General features: G+C 42.1%; 1 protein-coding gene across 1 annotated transcript in view; it reads left to right on the top strand.

Annotated features, from left to right (window-relative positions):
• The first annotated feature begins 4,762 nt into the window (after nt 1–4,762).
• LOC126251966 (ketohexokinase-like) overlaps nt 4,763–25,783 on the top strand; it is a 35,668-nt gene continuing 14,647 nt past the window's right edge. Inside the window, exons 1-4 of the mRNA XM_049952730.1 lie at nt 4,763–4,923; nt 15,341–15,460; nt 21,539–21,746; nt 21,884–22,113. Of these exons, the coding sequence (XP_049808687.1) occupies nt 4,826–4,923; nt 15,341–15,460; nt 21,539–21,746; nt 21,884–22,113 (656 nt within the window). The 5' untranslated portion in view covers nt 4,763–4,825. The remainder of the gene's footprint in view (nt 4,924–15,340; nt 15,461–21,538; nt 21,747–21,883; nt 22,114–25,783) is intronic.

Genomic DNA, 25,783 nt, shown 5'->3' with positions numbered 1-25,783 from the left:
AGCACAATTTTGGATGATAGTTCATGCGTACCTCCGGAATTAAACATGTATTTTCGCCAATATATCGCGAGTAAATTAAAGTCACCACCAACTATTGTCGTATGAGTCGGGTACGTGTTTGAAATCAAACTCAAGTTTTCTTTGAGTCTTTCAGCAACTGTATCATCTGAATTGGGAGGTCGATAAAAGGATCCAATTATTAATTTATTCCGGTTGCCAACAATGACCACTGCCCATACTAACTCACAGGGAGTACCTACTTCAATTTCGCGACAAGTTAAACTACTTCTGACAGCAACAAGCACGCCACCGCCAACCGTGTTTAGCCTATCATTTCGGAACACCGTTAGGTTCTTCGCAAAAATTTCGGCTGAGCTTATATCTGGCTTTAGCCAGCTTTCAGTGCCTATAACGATTTGAGCATCAGTGCTTCCTATTAGGCTTGGAGCTCTGGTACTTTCCCAACACAGCTACGACAATTTATTACTGTTATGCCAATGGTTCCTGCATCTACGTTTTTCCTGTGTTCAGCCTGCACCCTTTGTGACTGAAGCCCTTCTTGTGTTTTCCCGAGACCCTCTAACCTAAAAAACCGCCCAGTCCACACCACACAGCCCCTGCTACTCGTCTAGCCGCCTCCTGAGTATAGTGGACACCTGACCTATTCGGCGGAGCCCGAAACCCAACCACCCTTTGGTGCAAGTTGAGGAATCTGCAGCCTACATGGTCCCAGAACCGTCTGAGCCTCTCATTCAGACCCTCCACTGGGCTCTGTACCAGAGGTCCGCAGTCGGTCCTGCCGACTATGCTGCAAATGGTCAGCTCTGCTTTCATCTTGCAAGCAAGACTGGCAGCCTTTACCACTTCTGTTAGCCCCTCGAATCCAGAGAGAATCTCTTCTGATCCAAAGTGACACACATCTTTGGTACCGACGTGGGCCACCACCTGCAGTTGGCTGCACCCTGTGCTCTTCATGGCATCCGGGAGGACCGTTTCCACATCTGGAATGACTCCACCCGGTATGCACACGGAGTGCACATTAGTTTTCTTACCCTTCTTGTCAGCCAAGTCCCTAAGGGGCCCCATAACGCGCCTAACGTTGGAGCTCCCAACTATCAATAATCCCACCCTCTGCGATTGTCCGGATCTTGCAGGCTGAGTGGTTTCCTCTGAAACAGGATGGGCGTCAGCATCTGGCTCAGCGACAGTGTCAGCCACAGATAGCACCTGGAACCTGTTTGTCAGACAAACCGGGGAGGCCTTTCGTGCGGCCGCCTGGGAAGTCTTTCGCCGCCTGCTTCGCCCCAGGGCAACCTCCCACTCGAGGGGTCAGCCTCAGTGCCAGCAGTAACTGGGTTGGCCTCCGGTGAGGACCGATCGGAGGACTCTGACGTGCTGAACGTCCGTTGGTTCCCCATGGCCGGCCCATAACAGTGGTGCCCATCCACTGCAGCCTCAAGCTGTGTAACCGAATCCATCACAGCCTGAAGCTGCGAGCGAAGTGTCACCAACTCGGCTCGCATCTGCACACAACAATCGCAACCCCTGTCTATACTCAAGACCGTGGAAACTAAACTATGCAGATAAATGGACTATCGACACATGGTGCGCAACTCTACTGTAGAACCTGACGAAAACGTGATACGCAGATATTCAAAAACCTAACTACCGAAGCACTCAGGTGAAATTAATTTGACCCTGATTTGGAACTTGTAATATGTCACAAAATCGGTTTACTTTCCGACTCAAACGAAAAACGCGACAACTGTGGCTATTAGATATTAAATTTAGACGCAGAAACTCAAGAAACTGAACTATTAAAGTATGCAGATGATATAATAAAATTCGCTTCTGGTTAGGACCTCGTAAATGACAAATGCGGTTACTTGCCTGTTTCTGGGTCTGTCTTTGTCGGCTACTGTTGCCTGACTGGCTGACTAATGCCAACAAGCGTAACTCATCAATTATTTCTTTCTTTACTTTTTTCCTTTTTTTATATTCTTCACTCTTGCCTATCACGGTCTCTCAGAGAGTCAAAAACTTTTCTTAGAAACCTCCTTTCAAAAGCTACCAATTTCTGCCCATCTGCCTTCACGAGGTTAATGTCTCACATGCATAAAGGTCTACCTTCTGGCTGAACAGAGGACTGGTACAGACTAATTCTCCCGCTTCGCCTTAGTCATCTCCTTTTCAATATACATGCAAGACCAAAATACGCTCTTTTAGACGCTGAACGTCTCGCCTTAATTTCGAACTCACACCTATTACATTCAATGGAAAAACAGCCCCGGTGTTTAAAACTGTTTGTTGTTTTGAATGCCAAATCACTGGTTATTAGAGGTGTCTTTCTATCGTCCGTCTTGTAGGTAACCGTGTACTTCCTTTGCTCGTCGCTAATTTTGTTTTCTTGTCTTCAGTGCAATTTTTTAATAGGCACTAGTGATGTCAGCGAGATTTGGTTTGCTTTTACTTATTAGAACATCGTTATTTGTGTAAGTAAAGTGGAGGAGATTTGCTCATCCTGCTTTTAGGCCTCTTGGTTTGTATTTTTGGAAGTTTCTTTCAAATATTTCTAGTACTAGCTCCAATAGTAATGGGGATCGTGCATCTTCTTCCCTGAGGCCAATTTTGATTTCGGATTGCTCAGAGTTCGGTGAAATCGGTGACCAAATTTAAAAGTTACATATTTAGACTTTTATATGTCGCGCAATAAAAGCAAAAGGGCCTTACAGGTTTAAGTACTTACTGGAAACAATACTACGACTACTGGACCACAAACTAGGAAGCGATGTGTTTCTTACATTGTGTAAAGTAATTACGATATAGTTCCTGATGCAATGAAGGGATAATTGTACCTTTGCATAGTCCTAGTCCGCCCCCGGTAGCTGAGTGGCGCCGGCACGGTAGCTCAGCGTGTTCGGTCAGAGGGTTAGCTTCCCTCTGTAATAAAAAACTGAGTGACCGGATGAACGAACAACCCGAACGGGTGTCATGACACGTCCGCCCCGAGCATATACAACGAACAAAGTAGAACAAAATGAGATCAACAAAGAATTAAAAAAAAAAAGTGGTCAGCGCGACAGACTGTCAATCCCGGCTGGGTCGGAGATTTTCTCCGCTCAGGGACTGGGTGTTGTGTTGTCCTAATCATCATCATTTCATCCCCATCGACGCGCAAGTCGCCGAAGTGGCGTCAAATCGACAGACTTGCACCAGGCGAGCGGTCGACCCGACGGGAGGCCCTCATCACACGCCATTATTATTATACCTTTGCATAAAATCAAAACAGAAACGCGGAAGCTTTTTAAATATAGTATCTTAAGATATATGAGTTTCGATAGTGTGAAACAAGTCTCTTCTACCACAAATTTTGGGAGGCGGTGGTATGGACAAGAAAATAAAAAAGTTCGCTAAACATGGGCTCTAAAGTGCATATCAGTAGTAGAAAACAAATTTACTGTTACCGATCAATATTTATTTCTCTCCACGACGCGTGATTGGTAATAGTAACTTGTCATGCGTCGTGGAGACAAATAAATATTGATCGGTAACAGTAAAATTGTTTTTTTTTATTTAAACATTTTTTATTGTTTTGATCCACACTACAACCTCTCAAAATATGGAAGTGGAGAGTCTGCAGTAGAAGAGATTTGTTTCACAGTATCGAAGATGAAAAGTGCTCATAGCTCTTAAGGTATGTGTTTCGGAACCCATGTTCACTGAGCCTTTTTTGATTATAGTATCGTGTACATTCAACTGTATATGTTTACGACATTAATTACAGTTTTTACTCACTGTATGACCATAAAACAAATTAAGAAAATATGAAGATATCTATTCATTCAGAGAATCGAAGGTATGAAACGAAGTATCTGGCTTCAGAACTTGAAAAATACATTTGAGTCTAGATCAGCCAAAGTAACCGCTCCTACCGAACCATCAAGGCTACCAAACATAAGAATGCCCATTCAAAATGTGGAGGGATCAATAAGTTGTGGAGGTTTAGGGATTAAAATATGATGCCAGTGATGATAATGAAGCTACTGAGGCTTTCCTGTGATGTATGTCAAAGTATGGATTCAAACTGTTCATCACTAACCATATTTACCACGCTTTGTTGTTTAATAATTATATACAAATTACCATAGGCTATTGCAATTCTTAAAATAGTTTAGTCTAAGGAAAATACTTACACATGTTCTCGCATATGGGTAGTAAACAAAAAATGATTATTGCAGCTCTTGCGAAGGTATAAAGTTTAATTGCAGTGTGACGGATGAGAATGGTCTCAGATTGAAAATTTGATAATTATTTACTCTTACGCTCGCAACAGCACATTTCTTGATGTAAACACGATCACTCCAGACAGAGGAGCCAGTGTTTCAATTTAACGTATAGGTCAGTATTAGTCACGTTAACATTAGACCTTTCTCCAAACCAGTGCAGGAGAGAGAGTTTGTGACATTATCATTGCATATCCGGGCCAGACTGTTTACATTAGCGCTTCTGATTTATTTTTCAATCAGAGTAACAGATCACATTACACGACCACGAAATTCAGCCCTCACATAACATGCTAAGACCGGAAAGAACTAATTAGCTGCAGATACCGTCGAGCGGTAACAATGTCAGTTTCAGAGGTGGTAAACATTACATAATAAGATAGCATTCTGATGTTTGCTGGCAGTGAGACTCTTGTGCTGATATGCGTTGCGACCCGGGATTCTTTCCACGGACGTTTTCAGAACACGGAGCTCGTTTTTAACGCAACACACATCGCTTACAACGAAGTCTACATACTCAGATTCACTGATCAAAGATAAATATGGCAGTGAGTGACAGAAGAATTCTCTGCGTCGGTGTGATCTGCTTCGACGAATTGTTGTACTGTGAAAACTACCCCGTCGAAGATTCTGTGGAAATGTACGTATGTCTAGAAATCGTAAGTAGTTACTTCATACTATGTTATGTCGTAGAAAGCTTTTATCTATCATTTATTTATAGGTTACGTGTGGTATGTGGAGAATAAGTTTTTATTTCCTTGGCACAATCAAATGTTTGGGAGTTTAACTCTGGTACTACAAAAAAATGGTTCAAATGGCTCTGAGCACTATGGGACTCAACTGCTGAGGTCATAAGTCCCCTAGAACTTAGAACTACTTAAACCTAACTAACCTAAGGACAACACACACATCCATGCCCGAGGCAGGATTCGAACCTGCGACCGTAGCGGTCGCGCGGTTCCAGACTGTAGCGCCAGAACCGCTCGGCCACCAGCGGCCGGCAACATCTGGTACTACATGTAATCAGGTATTACAAAGAAACTTAAAAAATGAATCTGGCTCTTATTTGTTGACAGAGGTTAGGAGACATAGTCAAGGATGCATAGACAGTTGAATTGATACCTTTTGATGAGGGGGATGTTCATAAAACGGCGAATGTATGTTTCACGACAATCACGTTACAATGATATGGAGATCAAATGCTATCGATCGTAGAAGGAATTTATCGTTAACGCTCGATCAGGCATACGAAGAAACTGACATCGAATAACATATTTTTGTGTGTTCATTCGTTGTCCTCCAGCAAATGTAGGGGCAGTCAACTCAGACTGCTGTCAACTGAGTGTATTACAACGCGATAGCGTCATTATAAATCACTGCAAAGAGATCTCAATCTGTCAGACGTGACAAGAATAGTGTACTATCCAATACATTTGCAGTACTTCAAAGAATATTGCAAAAAAGTTAAAATTTCTTCATTTTTTCTGATGAGCTAACAGCTAGACGAAAAATATATGATTACCTTAAACAGCATAGGTAAAATATTATTCAGCAGCCAAGACGAAATGAAATGTAAGTCACAAAGTAGTGTGTATATGGTCACCTGCAAGTACTGTTAAAATTATATATAAATCATTCATGCAGATTTACGACCGTTGGGTTATATGAACCACGGAGAAGATGGAGAGCACAAAAAACTTTATAATCAAGCAATAATGAAAAACTAGCCAAATGATCTAACTTATAATGGTTCAAATGGCTCTGAGCACTATGGGACTTAACATCTATGGTCATCAGTCCCCTAGAACTTAGAACTACTTAAACCTAACTAACCTAAGGACAGCACACAGCACCCAGTCATCAAGAGGCAGAGAAAATCCCTGACCACGCCGGGAATCGAACCCGGGAACCCGGGTGTGGGAAGCGAGAACGCTACCGCACGACCACGAGCTGCGGACAATCTAACTTATAACTTGACTAACTTGACCCTCCCCATACAGCTTGGGGAGGTAAAAAGATGACACTAATGATTGACATTAGAGTGCAATAAACATAGAACATAAAAGCTGACATGCAGAGTCGCGCGGCGATAACATTAAAAAAATATATGATCGGCGTTCCAGTGGCCTCCAGTAACTGAAATACCACGAGCTTTCGATCGAGTATACGTTGACCACTGTCAAAGTGGTTCAAAATGGCTCTGAGCACTATGGGACTTACTTCTGAGGTCATCAGTCCCCTAGAACTTAGAACTGCTTAAACCTAACTGACCTAAGGACATCACACACATCCATGCCCGAGGCAGGATTCGAACCTGCGTCCGTAGCGGTCACGCGGTTCCAGACTGTGGCGCCTAGAACCGCTCGGCCACTTCGGCCAGCTTGTCAAAGTGGAATGACTGTTGATGGACAGTTGGTAGACCATTATATAATCTAGCTGCAGGCTATGACGTTTTTACGAGCATGTTGCCTTCGCATTCGATGCGTCCGCTTCTTCACGATAGTAATACCCTGAGGTGACCGTGTAATAAAGTATTGGAATTTACAATCGCAACGATCGAGTCAGTGTTAATACAGGGCTCTGGACGATTAACTGGCAATATGTGTGCATGTGTATTGACAGATAATGATAATGACTTTTTATTGGTACACTTCATGATTATTTGGTCTTATTTTTAGTTACCAGTTGAATAAAGTTGTGATGAAACTGCTCGTTTCATTATCCTGGGTATGACAGAACAACAAAACTAATACTGGCATGGCATCTGCTGAGAAGTGGCAGGGTCTCACGGCATGCAAGACTACGCACTAGCAATGAATACGGAGTCGTACCAACGCCTACAACGGGTTGTATTCAGTATCTAACATGATTGACAAGGTTGTGTTTTGTGGTGTGAACTACAGACAAAGACTGTTCGAGAGCAAATCGTCACAGGCTATAGTCATATTAGAAAGAACTGTGTTAGCGAATGTCAGTTGGCAATTAAGATCATGGCTGTCATAACAAAAGAGGTACAAGTATATGGTGAATAAAATATACAGGAAAAAGACACAAGTAATGTAGATTTCATAAGGGGCTTAGGGCTCGTGGAAGAGGCTGAAATAAATTAAATGGATAACCAAGAAAAATCTAGAATCATAGACGGGGACAAAGAACTGAGTGCAGCTGAATGGAAATGGAAATGAGCGTTTGGCGTCATTGGCAGGGAGGCCCCCTGCGGGGCAGGTCCGGCCGCCTCGGTGCAGGTCTTATTACATTCGACCTGCGAGCCGGATGGGGAGTGCAGCTGAGACACTGAGATGACAGTACGAGGAACAGAATTCGTTAGGAATGAAAATGGAGGCATCGTAAGGATTGAGGATAGATAAACTAACAAAAGCACAAAGGGCGTTGATGGAAAATTTTGAAATGGGAGACGGCAAAAAGAAGATTAGACACAAATGGTGTTGGAAATAAGGGCGGATGAATTGTGAATAGAGTCGCGGAAGAAACGAAAGGAAACTTATCAGGACTAATGGATCAGCAAACATTTATGAAGATATTACACAGAAAGTAATCACTCGAAGTCGATATTTGCAGGAATAAGACCATGAAACCCAGAAGACGGTGGCGATTTATCACTTCAAATAATGCAGCAAAAGACCGAAGTGCGATATCTGAAATAACAGATAGGAGAACATAGGAAAACTGTCGAGAGTGTAAAGATAGGGGTTGTGCTACACTATTGAGAGTGGGATCAGTCGAAAGCACCACAGACAACATTCTAGAATACGCACTGAGAAACCTATCAGCGGTTCAGAGCAAGAAATGCGTTCTACACAGACGTAATTACAGGGGAAAAATTTGTCAAGGCGGAACTATGTCAGAGTGCGATATTACGGCTACAACACGGAAATGTTTTTGTCGTGGGTTTCAGTCGGAAGAATGGTGTAATTACCCACGCTACTCTATGCTGTGCAAGCCTTTTCATCTCTTCGCAGCTACTGTACCCTCATCCATTTGAAACTGCTTACTGTATTTATACCTGCTGTATTCTACAATTGTCAACCCCACACTTCCTTGCATTACCACGTGGACTACTACTTGATGTCTCATGAGTCGTATCAATCGATCCCTTCTCTTAAAACAATTGTGTCATAAATTTCTTTTTTCCCAATTCGATTAAGTGCCTCTTCATTTGTTAAGCGGTTTACTGTTGTTCAGCATTCTTCTAGAGCACCACGTTTCAAAAGCTGCTAAATCTTTCTTGTCTGCGCTACTTTTCATCCACGTTTCACTTCGGTGCACGCTCCACACAAATCCCTTCGTAAAAGACTTCCTAATTCTTAAATTCATATTCAGTATTAATAAATTCCTCATTTTCAGAAAAAAATTTTCTCTTGCCAATCTGCATTTTATTTTGCTGCCCAAGTAGCAAAACTCATCTACTACTTTTAGGGCAATTCCTAATCTAATTCCCCCAGCGTCGTTTGATGTAATTCAACTACATTCCATTACCTTTGTTTCACTTTTATCGTATAAGCTCTTGTAATCTCATTCCATTAAACTACTCTTCCAAGTTTTCTCATGTCTCCGACAGAATTACAGTGTCACTGGCAAAATTCGAAGTTCGTATTTATTTTCCCTGAACTTTAACATTCGTTCTAAATCTTCCCTCGAGTTCCTTCATGCATGATCAGTGTACAGATTGAATAATATCAGGAGTAGACTACAACATTGTCTCACTCTCATCTCAACCATGTCATCCCTTTCATGTCTTTGAACTCTTATAACTGCAACCTGATTTTTGTACAAGCTGTAAATAATGTTTTACTCCCGGCATTTTTTACCTGTGCTACCTTCAGAATCCCGGATACCTTCAAAATTTCAGCGCGTATAGTCCAGTCAACATTGTCCAAAACTTTCTATACTAGAAATGCTAAAACACAGGTTTGCCTTTTTAAAACATATTTTCTAGGATTCGTCATACAGTCAGTACTGCTTCACATTTTCCTATATTCCTCCGGAACCCAAACTGACGTTCCCCGAGGTCTGCTTCATTCAGTTTTTCCTTTTTTCCTTAAATTCGTGTCAGTATTTTACCATCATCACTTATTAAAGATAATTTGATATTATTCACACCTGTAAGCACCTATTTCCTTTGCGATTCGAATTATTACATTGTTCTTGAAGTCTGCGGGTATTTCCTCTGTCTCATATATCTTGCACACCACTTGGAATAGTTTTATAGTGTTGGCTCTCCCCCAAGGATCTCAATACTTCAGAGGAAAAGTCGTCTACTCCAGGGACCTTGTTTTTCTTAGGTCTTTCAGTGATCTGTCAAATTTTTCTCGCTCTATCGTATCTCCCATATCATCTTCACCTACTTCATCTTCTCTTTCTATAATATTGTCCTCAAGTTTGTTTGTCATATATATTCCTTCTATATATTCCTTTCCGTTTTTACTTCTTTGCTTAGTACTGGCTTGCCATCTGAGCTCTTGATATTCAGAAACCTGCCTCTCTCTTCTCGAAAGATCTCTTTAATTTTCCTATGGACGGTGTTTGTTTTAACCATTACATAACTCAGGCCGAACCTTGTAGTATCCCCAAGCCTCTTCCACGTACACAGTCTTCTTCACGATTTTTAAACCATTAAATTATGTTCTGTGCAAAATTCTATCAGGTGGCTTTCTCTTTCATCCCTTTCCATTAGTCCATACTCTCCTACTATTTCTCTTTATCTTCCTCTTCCTACTACCGATTTCCGTCCCTCCGCCTACCACAACTAAATTTTCGCGTCTATTAACTACCTGAACTCCGAACATCAGAATGGTACTTTTTTTCCTGATGATGACAGCTTCCTGACTAGTCCCCTCCAGGAGATCCAAATGGGGTATTATTTTACCGCCGTCACCATTTAGGGTGTACTGTAGAGCTGCATGCTCCCTGGCGAAAAATAATGTATGTAGTTTCCCGTTGCTTTCAGTTGTTTACAGTATCAGCACAGCACGGCCATGTTGGCTTATGTCATAAGACCAGATGAATCAGTTACACAGACTTTTGTCCCTGCAACTACTGAAAGGGCTCTTACCCCTCTTCAGAAATCATGGGTTAGTCTGCCCTCTTCTCAGGCATCACTCAGTTGTGGTTGTACCAACGGTTTGGCTATTTATACCTTTGAGGCACGCAAATCAGCCCACCTCGGCAAGGTCTGTGGCTCATGGAGGATGAGGAAGGGGGAGTTGTGGCTATGGACCTGTCAGTACAAGGCGCCACGACTCAATATAAAAGGGAATTCACTACGTCCTCGAAGAGAAATGCATTTAAAAATTATTTTGCAGTGCTGCAAGTCCAGCATTTCAAGCCATCTTACAGAATTCATTTGCGTAGCACACCACATACTTGTAGGAAGAAGCGAATGCTGTTGGCGCAATAACTGCAAAGGTTGTTTGTACTACAAACGTTATGAAGAGGTCTTCATCTAATAATGCTGGTTGCGAATGAAGCAACAGTTCAATGGCTGCCTGTAATAGAAGAAGAAGAATCAGAAGATAAGTTACGAAAGAAGAACATACAGATAAAAGCAAAGAGAACGAATAATTAGATACTTAAGGAAAAAAGGTAAAGATGAATGCAAGATAAGAAAGAGTGGAGGAGGAAGATACGAGGTGCAGATAACGTAGAGAACAAACTGAGCGTAAAAAGCATAAGGAAGAAGAGAGATGGAGAAGACCCGAGAGGAGAAGCAGAAAATATGAAAGAGAGAACGAAGTAAAAAATCGAATGTCCATGTCCATCCAAATGTAGTCCAATTTACATATATCACCTCTGGCTTAACATACAGCGCAAATAATGAGGCAAATATCAAGAAATAGTGGAGAAAGCGGAGCTACCCTCGCGTCGAGTGTCAGACCCAGACAACAAAAAGGAAAAAGGCGTACAAAAATAGCAACAACTAGAGGAAATAATGCTAGAAGTACAGAATATAGGATTTTCTCTTAAATTTAGATGCTACAAATTAGCTTTGAAGTTTTTTGGTCGTATCAGAATATAAAGTTGCGGTACTATACGGGAACAGCTGAGATAAGGAATGGCACCATGCACTGCAAGCATAGCGTGAAATGAGCCAGTGAGGCGGTCGTATTTTTAAAGTACTGACTGGAACCCACAAGACGCAACGTCCACTTCGATATAAACGGTGTGATCGAAAAACTAGTAGTGACTGAAAAGTGACAAATATTCAGAGTGACTTCTTCGTACTTCACTTAGTGACCAATTGGCCACTGTCGTAGTTACTAGATTTGTATAAGCTAAATGTTGAAACTGCGTGTTTAATTAGCTTAGATGTCTAAACCAGCATCGAGACGCTACCAACAAGAGGGCTCCAGTCACCTTCGAGACCTCATTATTACAGAGAACACAAACTTGCCTGTGGCAGATTTATTTGCCCACTTAATCATCACCAAAACTGCAGGAGTAAAACATATTTTCATTTAAAGCTTTTCATTTAAAGCTTAGAATGACGTTCAATGAATACCGCAGTCATTTTATTTAGTCTATGTAATCTGGAAGGTTGTGAAGTTATGAAATGAATTAAGGAATGTTCTTAATCCCTTGCTTTTTGGCGCTCGTCGCGGTATCGTAAGGGTTTTCCTGACGTTTCGCCATGCACAACAGGCTAGCATTGTCAAATGCTTAGTGGATACTCGTCTTGCTGCAAGAGTGCCGATTTCCTGTCTCAAGGTGCTTGGCGTGGCCCTTTACGAGCCTGCTCTGCCGAACACACGGTACGTCTCTGCTCTCGGTCGGTAGCCATGCGGGGTCACCGAATCCCTGCATGGCGTTGAGTATGGCTACTCTGAACACACGGTACTCGTGGGATCCCGCTCGATGTAAACGGCAATAACTGGGAACAATAAATCGCGGATTCGATGGGCCACGACCCTGCCTATCTGTAATTCCGACACATTAGGATAAACGTTTCAACTTCTTACTTTCCACAAGCAACCAACATTCAGATGTGATTCCAGATTGAGAAAGCTGCTGCAGAATATTTCTTTATATGAAGAATGTAAATGACGTTCCTCCTTGTTACTTTTTGCGCTCAAGCTGTCATCTTAATAATTTACATATGCAAGCATGTAGCACGCTTCATGCAAGTGTGATATTTGTTACATGCCGTCTTCGTGATGTTGAAATATTCATGGCCAGCAGTGTAGAATAGACACGGAACATCCAATGAAGAGCGACACATTTCGTCACGGAATCGTTTAGTAAACGAGAGTGTCAACGGAAACGCTCAACAAACTCTATGGCAGCCGTTAATGGAGAGGTGATGTGCATCACGGACGAACTTATTGATGCGTTTCTGTGAGCATACATTCTAGGAAGAGTCTTGAAACATATTACCTTCCTCCTACTTACATCTCGTGAAATGGCGACGACGAGAAAATTAAAGAAATTAAACTCGTATAGAGGTTTATCAACAGTTGTTCCTCCCACGCGCCATACGTGAATGGAAAAGAGTAGAGGCGAAATGACAAATCGTGCTAGAAGTACTATCTGCCACATACCGTAAAGTGGGCTGCAGAGTACAGATGTACATGGAGATGTACATGCCGATATCAGGGAACGAACACATTGAAAACTTCATTAGGCATTACAGCCCTCGTGCCTGCCAAGCAGGGGCAGTGGGACTCTCGTTCAATTGAGTATTACAATTGAAGAAAAAAGGCCCTGATACGGAATCCATCTCTATGACAGGCGATTGAAAGATGAAACTACTGTTCGCTCATGTAGATCCGTTTGTTCACCGATAGCCCCGAAACAATGCACCACTCCGTCTCCGCCGAAGTGTGTCGCAGTAGTTTTAGGAACTCTGCATGGACGTGAAGTTGTTTGTGTGGGCCAAAATACTATCGAGCACATGCGGTATGCCGTAGGCACGCATTCCCAGCGATCATCGCAAGTTATAGGCTGTAGTTGAGTGATCATAGATGATGATGGCTGTCAATGTATTTGATGTTTCGTGGAGTCATACTAAGATGCGTCGTCTCTGTCGTCAAAAGGTGAGGGATGCTAAACTCTACAAGGTATATGAGCCTAACTCAGCTGCTCGTGAGTGTTTATTGGTCTAACTAGATGAGTAGTAGAATCCTGTTTCACGAAACAAGTACACTGTTAACCACGAAAACTGCAGCACCAGGAAGGGTATGATGTAACGAATTTTACTTATTGTGCACATACAGCACAATAGGAAGAATACATGATTAAATTTGTAGGTGATATTAGGGTGTACATGATGCGAAATTAATTTGTACGGCTGCCACTTCTGGCAGAAACATCATTAGTATAACTGGGCATCGCGTCGAACTGAGTTTGGTTGACAGATTGAGCATATCATTCGTAGTGGCTGGCGAATGGTGACGCGCCAGTTTCCATGATCAGATGTTTCCAACTGGTGAGAATACGGGGAATGAGCTGGCAAGGCAACAGTTGAAAACCCTCAGTATCGATGTAGGGCATGTTATTGGTCTTGCCATATCTTGTTGAAAGATTATGGCAAGGAGACCTCAAATGAAGAGCACAGCCATCGGCCTTACCACTTCAGGAATGTAACGCCTGCTATCGCAGTCCATGGCTGTGCGAACAGAAGGTGACCGTACTGCGTACCCAATAGCATCACATACCATCACGTCAGGTGCTGGACCCATATGACGATGTCGAATGCGATCTGGAAATAATCGTTTTCCTTCGACGTCCCACACAAGGGCACGCCCGTCATGGTGGTGTACGTAGAACAGGAAGTCATCTCGAAAGACAACATGGCGAGTCTCCTAAGCCCAGTGTTGTCGTTGGTCGAACCAGTGTTTGCGCGACTCTCTGCTGCTATATATTCTACATATATACTGAAACGCCAAAGAAACTGGTGTAGGCATGCGTTTTCAAATACAGAGATACGTAAACAGGCAGAATACGCCGTTGCGGTCGGCAACGCCTATACAGAACAACAAGTGTCTGGCGCAGTTGTTAGATCGGTTACTGCTGCTACAATGGTAGGTTATCTAGATTTAAGTGAGTTTGAACATGGTGTTATAGTCGGCGCACGAGTGATGGAACACAGCATCTCCGAGGTAGCGATGAAGTGGGGATTTTCCCGAACGATCATTTCACGAGTCTACTGTGAATATAAGGAATCCGGTAAAAAATCAAATCTCCGACATCGCTGCGGCCGGAAAAAGATCCTGCAAGAAAGGGATCAACGACGATTGAAGATAATCGTTCAACATGACAAAAGTGCAACCCTTCCGCAAATTGCTGCAAATTTCAGTGCTGGGCCATCAATAAGTGTCAGCGTGCGAACCGTTCAGCGAAACATCATCGATATGGTCTTTCAGATCCAAAGGCCCACTTGTGTACTCTTGATGACTCCACGACACGAGGCTTTACGCCTCGCCTGAGTCCGTCAACACCAGCATTGAACTGTTGATGACTGGAAACATGTTGCCTGATCAGGCGAGTCTCGTTTCAAATTATGTCGAGCGGATGGACGTGCACCGGTATGGAGACAACCTCATGAAACCATGGACCTTGCATGTCAGCAGGGGACTGTCCAAGCTGGTGGAGGCTTTGTAATGGTGTGGGGCAAGTGCAGTTGGAGTGACATGGTACCCCTGATACGTCTAGATACGACTCTGACAGGTGACACGAACGTAAGCATCCTGTCTGATCACCTGCATCCGTTTATGTCCATTGTGCATTCGGACGGATTTGAGCAATTCCAGCAGAACAATGCGACACTCTTCACGTCCAGAATTGCTACAGGGTGTCTCTAGGAACACTCTTTCGAGTTTAAACACTTCCTCTGCCCACCAAACTCCCCAGACATGTACATTATTGAGCATATCTCGGATGCCTTGCAATGTGCTATGCTCAGTTCGCAGAATTCCTCATATATTCTAAACCTTAATAACTCTATGAGTGGATGACTTATACATACATATTACAATATTCAGACGCCATTTTTATGTTTTTTACTTGTTCCTTGTGTAGTATTTTTGTGAATTTCTTGACAGGGTTGTTACTCGAGAACTGAGACCAGGAGGGAACGCTGCCAACAACTGCGCCGTCCTGGGTGAGTTGGGTGTTCAGTGCGACTTGTTTGGAACGCTCAACACTAATTCACGATCAGGAAGGTAAGTCCAATATAGTTTTCTTATCAGTGTTTACAGCACCTACATCAGCAGTCTCGTCATTATTATATGTAACTTCGTTGTTGTCGTTGGGAACATTACTATATAAAATCTCGTCAAATAAATAACTTAATGAAAAACCATGACAATGATAAAATATCAGGATATTTTAAAATGATTAAATACACAGTAATGTATTAAAATTGTCTAAAGAGCTACGATTTGAATATTTTCAAACTTAGATGTTAGAACCAGACTTAAGTTACTTGCTGTTTGTTCCACTTTATCACCTTTGATACGATTTCTAAAGAGATAACAAAATTTAATAAGCGTTCGACTCTAACTGCCTTTAAGGAAACAGAGGGAAAATACTCATACAGGCCACAGGCTGCCTTTTCATTTCCAAATAGGTGCACTTTTTGAAGCTATGAGGTTCTGTTTTTTGTACTGCAATTCCCTCAAATTGGCGATTCTTCTCGTTAGTCGAGGAAACCGTGTGCCCAAGAGCAGAGTCGTTATAATATACCCAGAGTAAGAATGCGCAGTGCCTCAGTAGCTGGAATGAACTACGCCGCGGCCAAATAATAAATTTTACTGACCGCAGCTTGTTGTCGCTCACATCCAGTTACTGCTGTCTCCTCTGACGGTTAGATCTGTGCCTCAACAGCGAGGGCACTCACTGTGTGTAATGATAATGTACACTGTGGTATAATGTGCATTCTGAAATTCGCCTTGCTCTTACACCCGCCTTCCCATTTTGTCAAATACGCACTTGCTCTGATACGAAGTATAATGTCACTTTGTTGCCACTGTAGGTGAAGGAGGATTTCCGAAATATACAGGATCTGTCTTTCCGCTATGTTAGGTCATAGTACAGTGAGGGAGTCAACACAGATGAGGAATATCCTGCTTGAGGGCACCTCATCTACACCAGTGTCTTCAAAATTACATGTATCTCTGGGTCTTCAGAACAGTATAGGCGAAAAGTCACTGAGCAGCCAGTAATTTCCTCTTTTTAATGCTTATTTACGATGCTACAGAATAAGCGTAATGCATTCATCAATTCAAAGGTTAGTTTGAACACTACAGTGTGGTACTAGGCTTGATCCTTTGCGTTATTTTAGTGATAGGACATACTTTCTAATGTGGAGAACCACAGTGCAGTTTTTGTATGGAGTCACGTAAATAAAATGCGGGTCAACGTGGTCCACATTAAAATCTACCCGTCATGGTGATTCCTTGGAGGTCTCACAACGACAAAAACTTGTTTCGGCCTTGAGTGAGGTCTTGAAATCACACTTAACTTGCAAACTGCACTTAAAGCAAACTGGATTTCCCTTGGGTTTTTACGACATAAAGTTTCGACCTTAATGTACGACATTTGATCTTCAAAGGACGCAGTATCTGAGATGTGTGCAGGCTGCATGTATACAGTGCGTTACTTGAAAATAGATGCTACTATGGATGAAACAAAACAATTCTTTCTTTGTCAAGCCTCCAACGTTTAGTTTCCTGATGTAACTTCCACCATTTTTATGCCACCCATCTTCTTCTTTCAGTCTGTATTTGAGCGAGAAGTAATCAGGAATGTATGAGCGCAATTTTTTTGGGGCACCGTGATTTTTACCGACAGGGTTCAAATGGCTCTAAGTACTATGGGACTTAACATCTGAGGTCATCAGTCCCCTACCGACAGGGCCTTGAACTAAGGAGATCTCCGTTCGACAGAGAAGCTAGAATAATTTTTGATGGCGAAAATGCAAAGGATCTGGAATTATTCAACCTTAGACTTACCCAAATTTCCTCATTCATGTATGCATCTGTGACTTCTTCTGCATTGAAGAATGTCCCGGCAGACGATAGCTTGAGCCTAAACGAGAATTTGAAATATTATTTATTTAGCATACGGCTTTTACTGTCGGAAATCTCAGAGGAGATGTTCGGCTCGCCTTCGATGCAGCTCTTTTACTTAAAATGAAAATGGGAAACGACAGTAAACCATTTTCAAGCCGGTGTAGAATATGGAAAAATTGGTTGTTGTACATTGTTTTAAAATAAAAGAAAATGCTTCACAACAATCGACTAAATTCTGACATTGCATGTTTTTCCTTTAATCGTGTATATTTACTCATTTGATAGTGCACGAGTGCATGCATATTTTAAGATTTAATTGCGCACGGAACTGCTGGCTTCAGTTGCAAGAGCGTAAACAGATTTTGGACGAAGAGAGGGAGGGAGGGATGCAGGCATAGTCGGTTAGGACGAAGTCAAGCAGCCTGCGGAAATATTTTTTTCGAAACGAATGAATTACAGAATGTGTTGTCGTTATATATCCCTTCCACTCTCCTTGTGAAATACAGAAATCCCAAAGCTCTACCAACCGTCACTAAAGATTCGGATGTAGGTTATGACATGTTCGATATGCCTGCCGTCGTGGGAGATGATGTGGCGCAGACGAATAGCGACATTATGCATGATCCGATGAAGTGTCGGAACATCGATGCTGTCGGTGACCTCCTGAATTGCTGTTTTCAGCTCAGGAGTGGTTTTGAGGTTATTGCTGTACACCTTGTCTTTTGAAAAGGCCCCACAAAAAGGAGTCGCATGTGTTCACAGCCGGAGAATATGACGGCCGAGCGAAGTCAACGTCAGTGGCGTTACCCCAGAACCAGAATTCGGTCTCCAAAGTGCTACTCCAGAACATCAAACATTCTCCTGCTTCACTGAGGTCGAACTCCGTCTTGTTCGAACCACATCTTGTCGCAGTAAGGGTCACTTTGGATAGTGGAGATGAAATCATCTTCTAAAACCTTCGCGTACCGTTGGTAGTCAAAGTGCCATCAAGGAGTATCGCACCGATTATTCCGTGACGGGACACTGCACACCACACAATCACCAGTTTAGGATGAAGAGACTTATCGATCGCGAAATGCGGATTCTCAGACCCTCAAATGCGCCAATTTTACTCATTGACGAATCCATTCAAATGAAACCAAAACATACTACTTCCCATCATGGCTTCCGGCCAACCACGCAGTTTGAACGTTCTAACGCACGATGTGCAAATATGACGATTTTATTTCGTAAAGTTCAATAATTGTCATCCTGTAATTAGACTGTTATAGTTTAACTTACTGTTTATAGTTTAACTTACCATAACACTGGTGGACAGATCAACATTGGTTTTCCCCTTCTTTCGTGTTACAAACTTATCCACAAACAGAAACTATGACAGCAGCACACAGCACAAATACAATAAACGGCAGCACCTACATTAAATTCAAATACATGTAATAATTGAACTCATTAACTAAACAACAACTGAGCTCAAGCAAGATCAACAGTTGGGCTTGGCTAAAATTGGGATGGGCGATAACCGACAAGGTTACGGGTGTATAGACAGTTTAAATCAGTCGTTGGCCTTGCTGACTATCGATAGCGCGTATTACTTTTCCGTCGTATGACTGAAAATCAAAACATCGTTCATTGTCACTACGTGGCAGCTAGGTCGTGTGTAAAGAAACTCTGTAACATTAAATTCGAAAACACAAACTTGTTGACCATATCCCAAATACAAATTAAATTTGTGCTTTGCAGTAATTCGTTATTACAAGTACAAGAGCACAAAAAAGGGGTGTGTAATAATGCAGTTCGTGTAGCAATTTAATTTTAAGAAATAAAAATTTGACCCACAGAAGATGACACATAGGTGTCGAAACATGTCTGGGTAAATACAAAAATAAACTAATTGTGTTTGCATAAGGCGAATTTTCAAAACAATCCAATTTTAAATCGCAAACACGAAAGAACATCAAGAGGATCTTCAAGCCTTAGTAAAATGAGAATAAACAGAACAATTACCACAAAGCTTTATTCATCGGGAGTATAGTAGACAAGCAGCGTTAACACACTAATCGGCTCACTGACGGACAACGTAGTTGCGTGGCATCGACAAAACGCTGTCGAAGGCAACAAAGGAGGCTTCCGACGTAATAAACGTTACGCACATGGTCACACAATTCGGTTTGAATACAAACTCAGTCTCGTTCAACATGTCAAAACTAAAGAGCTCCCAGAGCATGAATTTGCGAGACTTTTTCATGATTTTGCAGAGAAGATCTTCAGCACTGACGGGGAAATATAATTTTGTAAACTATGTGAAGTTAACGTTAGTGTAGAAGAGCGCTTAAATTTGCAACAACGCTCTAATACCGCCAAACATAGCAGAAATAAGAAGAGCAGTGCTGAAAATGACAGCAGAAAAGCGCTATTATTTGAGCAAAACAGGTCCACTTTCAATCGTGCAATAGTCCTTGAAAGACTTGTGTGATATGCTGAGGTCTTGCAACATCCCATTGGATAAGCTGAAAAATCCACGCTTAAGACTTCTCTTGGAGAAGTACACAACACATCCAGTTCCAGATGAACCTACGTTCAGAAAGAACTGGTTATCCGTGTTCTACGAGGAGTAGCTCAACAAAATACGAAGTAGTGTTACTGACCAAATGGTCTGGGTTTCTATAGATGAAACCACCGACGTGGGTGGGCGCTATGTTACAAACGTTGTTTGTGGTGTTCTAAAAGTTGACGGGCCTGGAGAAATGGTCCTCCTAACGTGTGAAGCTCTCGGGCATTTTGTCTGACAAATCTATGAAGCTACTGTGGCCGATTGGTATGAACAGAGACAACTTTTCGCTACTAGTGCATGGCTTTGTGCATGGCTAAGGCAGCCTTGGAGCTTCAGGTTCTCTACCCCAGTATTGCATACGTCACTTGCCTTGCCCATGTGTTACACAGAGCTGCAGAAAAGGTGCAGCCATATTACTCTGATATGGACAAATTAATCTCCCGTGGCAAGAAAATCTGCATGAAAGCTCTGCTACAGGTGCAGTAATTACAGGAATTTCACTGCCCCTCCCGGTAAGCCTGTTCTTACACGATGGAGTTCTTGGCTTATGCTGCTGGGTATTACTGCACCAACTACACCAAAATAAATACGAACTTTGGTGGCCTTGATAGCGGCGAATCAAGTGCTTCAAAACTGTGAAAGAGGTCTTTAGAAATACCTTGTCTGGACACTTGGCATACAACAACGCCAACTTTTCATTGGTATCAAAAGCCACTACGTGAATGGAAGCTGCTGATACTCCACTGTGTAACGCCCTGGGTATTGTGCAACATGTGCAGAGTGAGTTGGATCGAGCTCGTGGTCATGTGGCTGAGAAAGTGAACAACAAATTGCGAAGTATTCTTCAGCGGAATCCAGGATATTCTGCAATGTGCAAAATTAGTGGTAGTCTTTCTGGGAATGTCACAACATTTGAAGACAATGAATCAAAACTGGCCTGCAGTCACCTTGCCGCCTTCAAATACGCTCCTTTAGCGTCCTGTGACGTGCAGAGCAGCTTTTGCAGATAGAAAACCACCCTCAGCAACAACCTTAAATCATTGAAAATGGAAAACATGAAAATACAATTTACGATCCTCTGCAGCTCTGCAGAAACCGAGTACTGACGGGACTTTTTCACTTTTTGTAATACTTTAAACAAGTGGTAACATCACAGTTCGAGCGCTGGGTGTCGACTTTCGCAATGTCCGTGTGCTGAATGCATGCCCTTGTTTCAGTACACATAGGTACTGAGGTGCTTTCAACACCCACTTTATGACGTCGTTTTGCTGAGTCGGTCACAAAAGTCGTGCACTTCGCCAGGCAGAACCGTGGCGTAACATATTAATGCTCTACTAGCGCTTAGCCTGTTCGTTGGCGACATTGAAGGGCCTATCAGCCTTCGTTGCGTAATCCAAAGCTGGTAAACAGAACGAGTGGTGTTCTCTCCATGACCTTAAAGCGAATACTCTATACGCTCACGTGTCAAGCCGATTGTATTTATAGCACCACTGCTCATTAGCTACGACAAGCGAGAGTAGTAATTATTGGGACTACCTTGAGACTGGTCCATTAGTTACTCGTATATTATGGCACAGGCGCTGACATAGTCTTAATTAAGTAGATTTTGTTTCCTTGATGTGAACTGTTTATCCAAGAACCTGTAATTACTTTTTTTTCTCTTTTTATTACAGTTTTGTCACAGAGCAACTGGAGTCATATGGTGTCAACCTGAAACAATGTGAGATTGTAGAAGGCAAAGAACTACCTATGTCGACGTGTATAATTAATAAGAGGAATGGATCGCGAACGATACTGCACCACAGTGGCGATTGGCCATGGGTTTCATATGAGGCTTTTCTTAAAATAGATTTGTCGCAGTATACGTGGATTCACCTGGAGGTATCGTAAACTGGGAGACATAACATAAAATGCTTTGTGTAAAGTTCAGTAAGCGAAACTGAATGATTACAGACATTTTCTATGTTACTTCTTTCTGTTTTCAATTTCCTGTTTTCTGTTTTCAAATTTTGGTGGAGGCAAGAAACTTCGACCAGCTGAAGAAAATGGTAAAAAGGATTCATGCATGGAATTCTGAAGAGCGGAGACGTATCCCGATGTCATTGGAAATCGAGCATTATCATGACCATTGTCTGGAAATGATACCGACGGCAGATCTTGTTATGGTCAGCAAGGATTTCGCGAGGGCGCTCGGATATAAGTCAATGTCTGATACACTGGATGAACTTCATGGATACCTCAAACCTGGGTAACCTCCGTTATTCTAACAGATTTGTATGGTATTTTAATTTTCACTACGAAATTCTTACGCGCACGTTGTCTTAATGTGTTACATGTTCTTTGATGATTAGTTATGGCCCTCTGTATTACTCGCACTCTGGAGAAAAGGGTTGAGGCTTTTTTTAATTCGATACATTATACAGGTATGGAAAACTACCTATTGAACTGCAGCATTCGTTTTCGTCTTGATATAGGTGGTTTAGAAGCAGCGACTTTGAGAAGTAGTCAAAACGTACTTGGTCCCGGTTTCGATCGCAACAGCTGCATAATTTCTGTATAAAACTCGTCAACAATGGCGGCCAAATACTCCCGGTATAAGGTGTCACCTACGTTCTGCCAACGGTCTTGTCAAAAGGGGCAGAGGAGCGGACATTTTCATGGCAGTCTCTGCATTTGGGAACCGGCTCTAAATGGCAGAAAAATCAGCAATGATTAACAGCAAGAACATGCAGTAGGCAATGGAAACGGCTCCATTAAAGAAACATAACGTGTATCCAAAGGAGATATGGCCTGTAGTTGAAAAAGTGTGATGATGATCTATTCATTAGCAAATTCCAAATAGTCTGGACGGGCAGCCAAGGGGAAGGTAACATTCGGAAAGAGTCTGAATAGCCAACGAAAGGTTAGCATTTTACAAATCGGCCTGTGGAATGTCATATGTTTGGAGGTAGTAGAGAAGCTAGCAAGGCTGAAAAGGGAAACGCGAAGGCTCAATCTAGATGTTATAGGAGTCAGTGAATTGAAATGGAAAGAAGGTAAAGATTTCATGTCAGACGAATATATGGTAAAATCAATAGCAGCAGAAAATGGTACATCAGAAATAGGCTTAGTCATTAGTAGGAAGGCAGGGAGAATGACTTAGTCAAAGCATCTCAGTAATAGAGTTGTTTTAATCTGAATCAACAGTAAACCAACGCCAAAAGCAGTAGTTGAGATGCACGTGCCGATGCCACAATTGGAAGATGATGAGACACAAAAAGCATACGAACCCAATGATCGGATAATTCAATATGTAAAGGGGGACGATAATCTAATAATCATGGGAGATTGGAATACGGTAGCAGGGGAAGCATAGAAGACAGTGCTATGTGAGAAAGGCTAATTGATTACTAAACAAATTTCAGCTAGTAATAGACAATACACTGCTCTAAAATTACAAAAGGAGAAGGTGTACTTGGAAAAGGCCCAGACACACAGAAAGATTCCAGATGAATAACGTCAGGTTTAGACAGAGATTCGACATCAGATATTCGATTCTAAGGCGTACACAGGAGCAGATTTAAGCTAGGGTCACAATTTCTTAATGATGAAGAGCAAACAGAAGTTTAAAAGAATCGTTCAGAAGAATCAATGTGGAAAGAAGTAGGATACAGAAGAAAAGAGGAATGTTGAAATGTATTCCAAGTTCTCTAAGGCTACGATAATTAATATCGAAACAGATAATACTGTTGAAGGGAGCTGGCATCTCTAAAAAGGGGAACCACAGAGACTGGACAGTCAAACATAGGTAGAAGGAAAGTGAAACCTTGGGTACGGAAGAAAGATTTCAATTGATCGACGAAAGAAGTGAGTACATAAACGTTCACGGAAAACCGGAAGTATGGCAATATAAATCACTTAGGAACGAAATAAATAGGAAGGGCAGGAAAGAAAAAGTGAAATGGCTGCAGGAAAATATGAAGAAGTAGAAAAAGAAGTGGTCATCGGAAGGAGTGATGCATCATATATAAATGTGAAATCAAAAGCAGGGGCAGCAACATTAAGTGTGCAATTGGAATTCGCTGTTTAATGGAGAGATGAGAGCGGGTAGGTGGAAGAAGTGCACTGAAGGCCTCTATGAAGGGGATGAACTGTCTGATGGCGTAACAGAAGAAGAAATGGGAGTTCATATGGAAGACTTAGGGGATTCTGTATTAGAGTCACAGTTTAAAAGACCCCTAGAAGACTTACGATCAAATAAGTCAGATGGAGTATATAACATGAAGTGTAAATGATTTAGATAACGTACCAGGCCCTTTAGCAGCAATTAATCCTGAGCGAGTAGAAGATGTCATGACGGGTACAGGGATTAGTGACCAACAAGGTCGTTCTAGCGCGAAGAAATACCATAAAATCCAAATCCAACAAAAAGAAACGCAAAATATGTCCATTTCAAAAAGGTGGATAACAGTTTGCTTGACCCCTTTCTAAGAGACACTCTCCTTCCTTCCAAACCAACTATCTAACCGTAAACCACATGTTCAAATGGTTCAAATGGCTCTGAGCACTATGGGACTCAACTGCTGTGGTCATAACTCCCCTAGAACTTAGAACTACTTAAACCTAACTAACATAAAGACATCACACTCATCCATGCCCGAGGCAGGATTCGAACCTGCGACCGTAGCGGTCGCGCGGTTCCAGACTGTAGCGCCCAGAACTGCTCGGCCACTCCGGCCGGCTAAACCACATGTTGCTTGAATTCGAGGAAACAGAGAGATTTATACCAAATAAATTAATATGAAATGGAACTGATCCCCCATGGTACACAAAACCGACTAGAAAGCTCTTGCAGAAACGACGACAAAAGGATTCCAGATATTGAGGCTGCAAAATCTCCAGGATTGGCAATGTCTCGCAGAAGCTCGAATTTTAGTGTGGAATTATTTACAAGTAGATACCCTGTGCGTAGTGAGCAACTTAACTCACTCAATAAAGCCAAATCTTCTGGTTCAGGTAGTATACAAATTAGGTTCTTTTGACAGTATGCAGACGAAATAGTTCCATTTAGTAATCAGATACAACAGCTTACTCGACGGAACGTCCGTACCTAAAGACTGGAAAGCAGCACAAGTCACAGCAACACACAAGAAAGACAGTAGAAGTAATACGATGAGCTGTAAACCTCTATCACATACATCGAATTGCAGTATGATTTTGGAGTACAAACTGTGTTCGAACATTATGAAATACCTCGCGGAAAATGATCTATTGACACATAGCCAGCAAGAAATATCACTCCTGTGATACACGTCGCTCTTTACTCACACGAAGTAATGAGTGCTATCAACAGGGGATCTCAATTAGATTCTATATGCCATGTGCTTGTACCACAATTGCGTCCTTGATCGAGTCAGACTCAATAATGATGGGGAAAAACGTGATAACTAATGTGGGCACTGCAAGACCTTAACTTTTGCACGGATCGTTGAAGTCTGTAGGTTGTGGCAGGTCACCTTTGCTTTTAAGCCCAAAGTTTAACACAAGTATGCATCAAGCATTTAATAGCAGAACAACAATTTACTGAACTGAATTATGAAATAAATAAATAATCGAAAAGTGCAACAACTAAATACAATCCAGTATGATAGTAGTGTGAACGATATCAGATGAATCGAAGTTTGAGCGAAATGTTTACTTCAGAAATCTGCCTATAACAATGCGAATCGTTACCTTACAACGAGAAAATTTACAACAAAATTTATAAATAAGTTGGATAATAAGAAAAGCAATAGCACGATTGTTGTTACGTAGTGCAGGCAGGGCATTTACAGGCAACAGCATGCGCAAAAGGAAATGCCGTGTGGCTAGGGCCTCCCGTCGGGAAAACCGTTCGCCTGGTGCAACTCTTTCGAGTTGACGCCACTTCGGCGACTTGC

This window comes from Schistocerca nitens, chromosome 4, assembly GCF_023898315.1.
Source record: "Schistocerca nitens isolate TAMUIC-IGC-003100 chromosome 4, iqSchNite1.1, whole genome shotgun sequence".
In the NCBI taxonomy this organism is placed as follows: domain Eukaryota; kingdom Metazoa; phylum Arthropoda; class Insecta; order Orthoptera; family Acrididae; genus Schistocerca; species Schistocerca nitens.
Note: the sequence above shows the minus strand (reverse complement) of the source record. Positions and strands in the feature narration are given on the sequence as shown.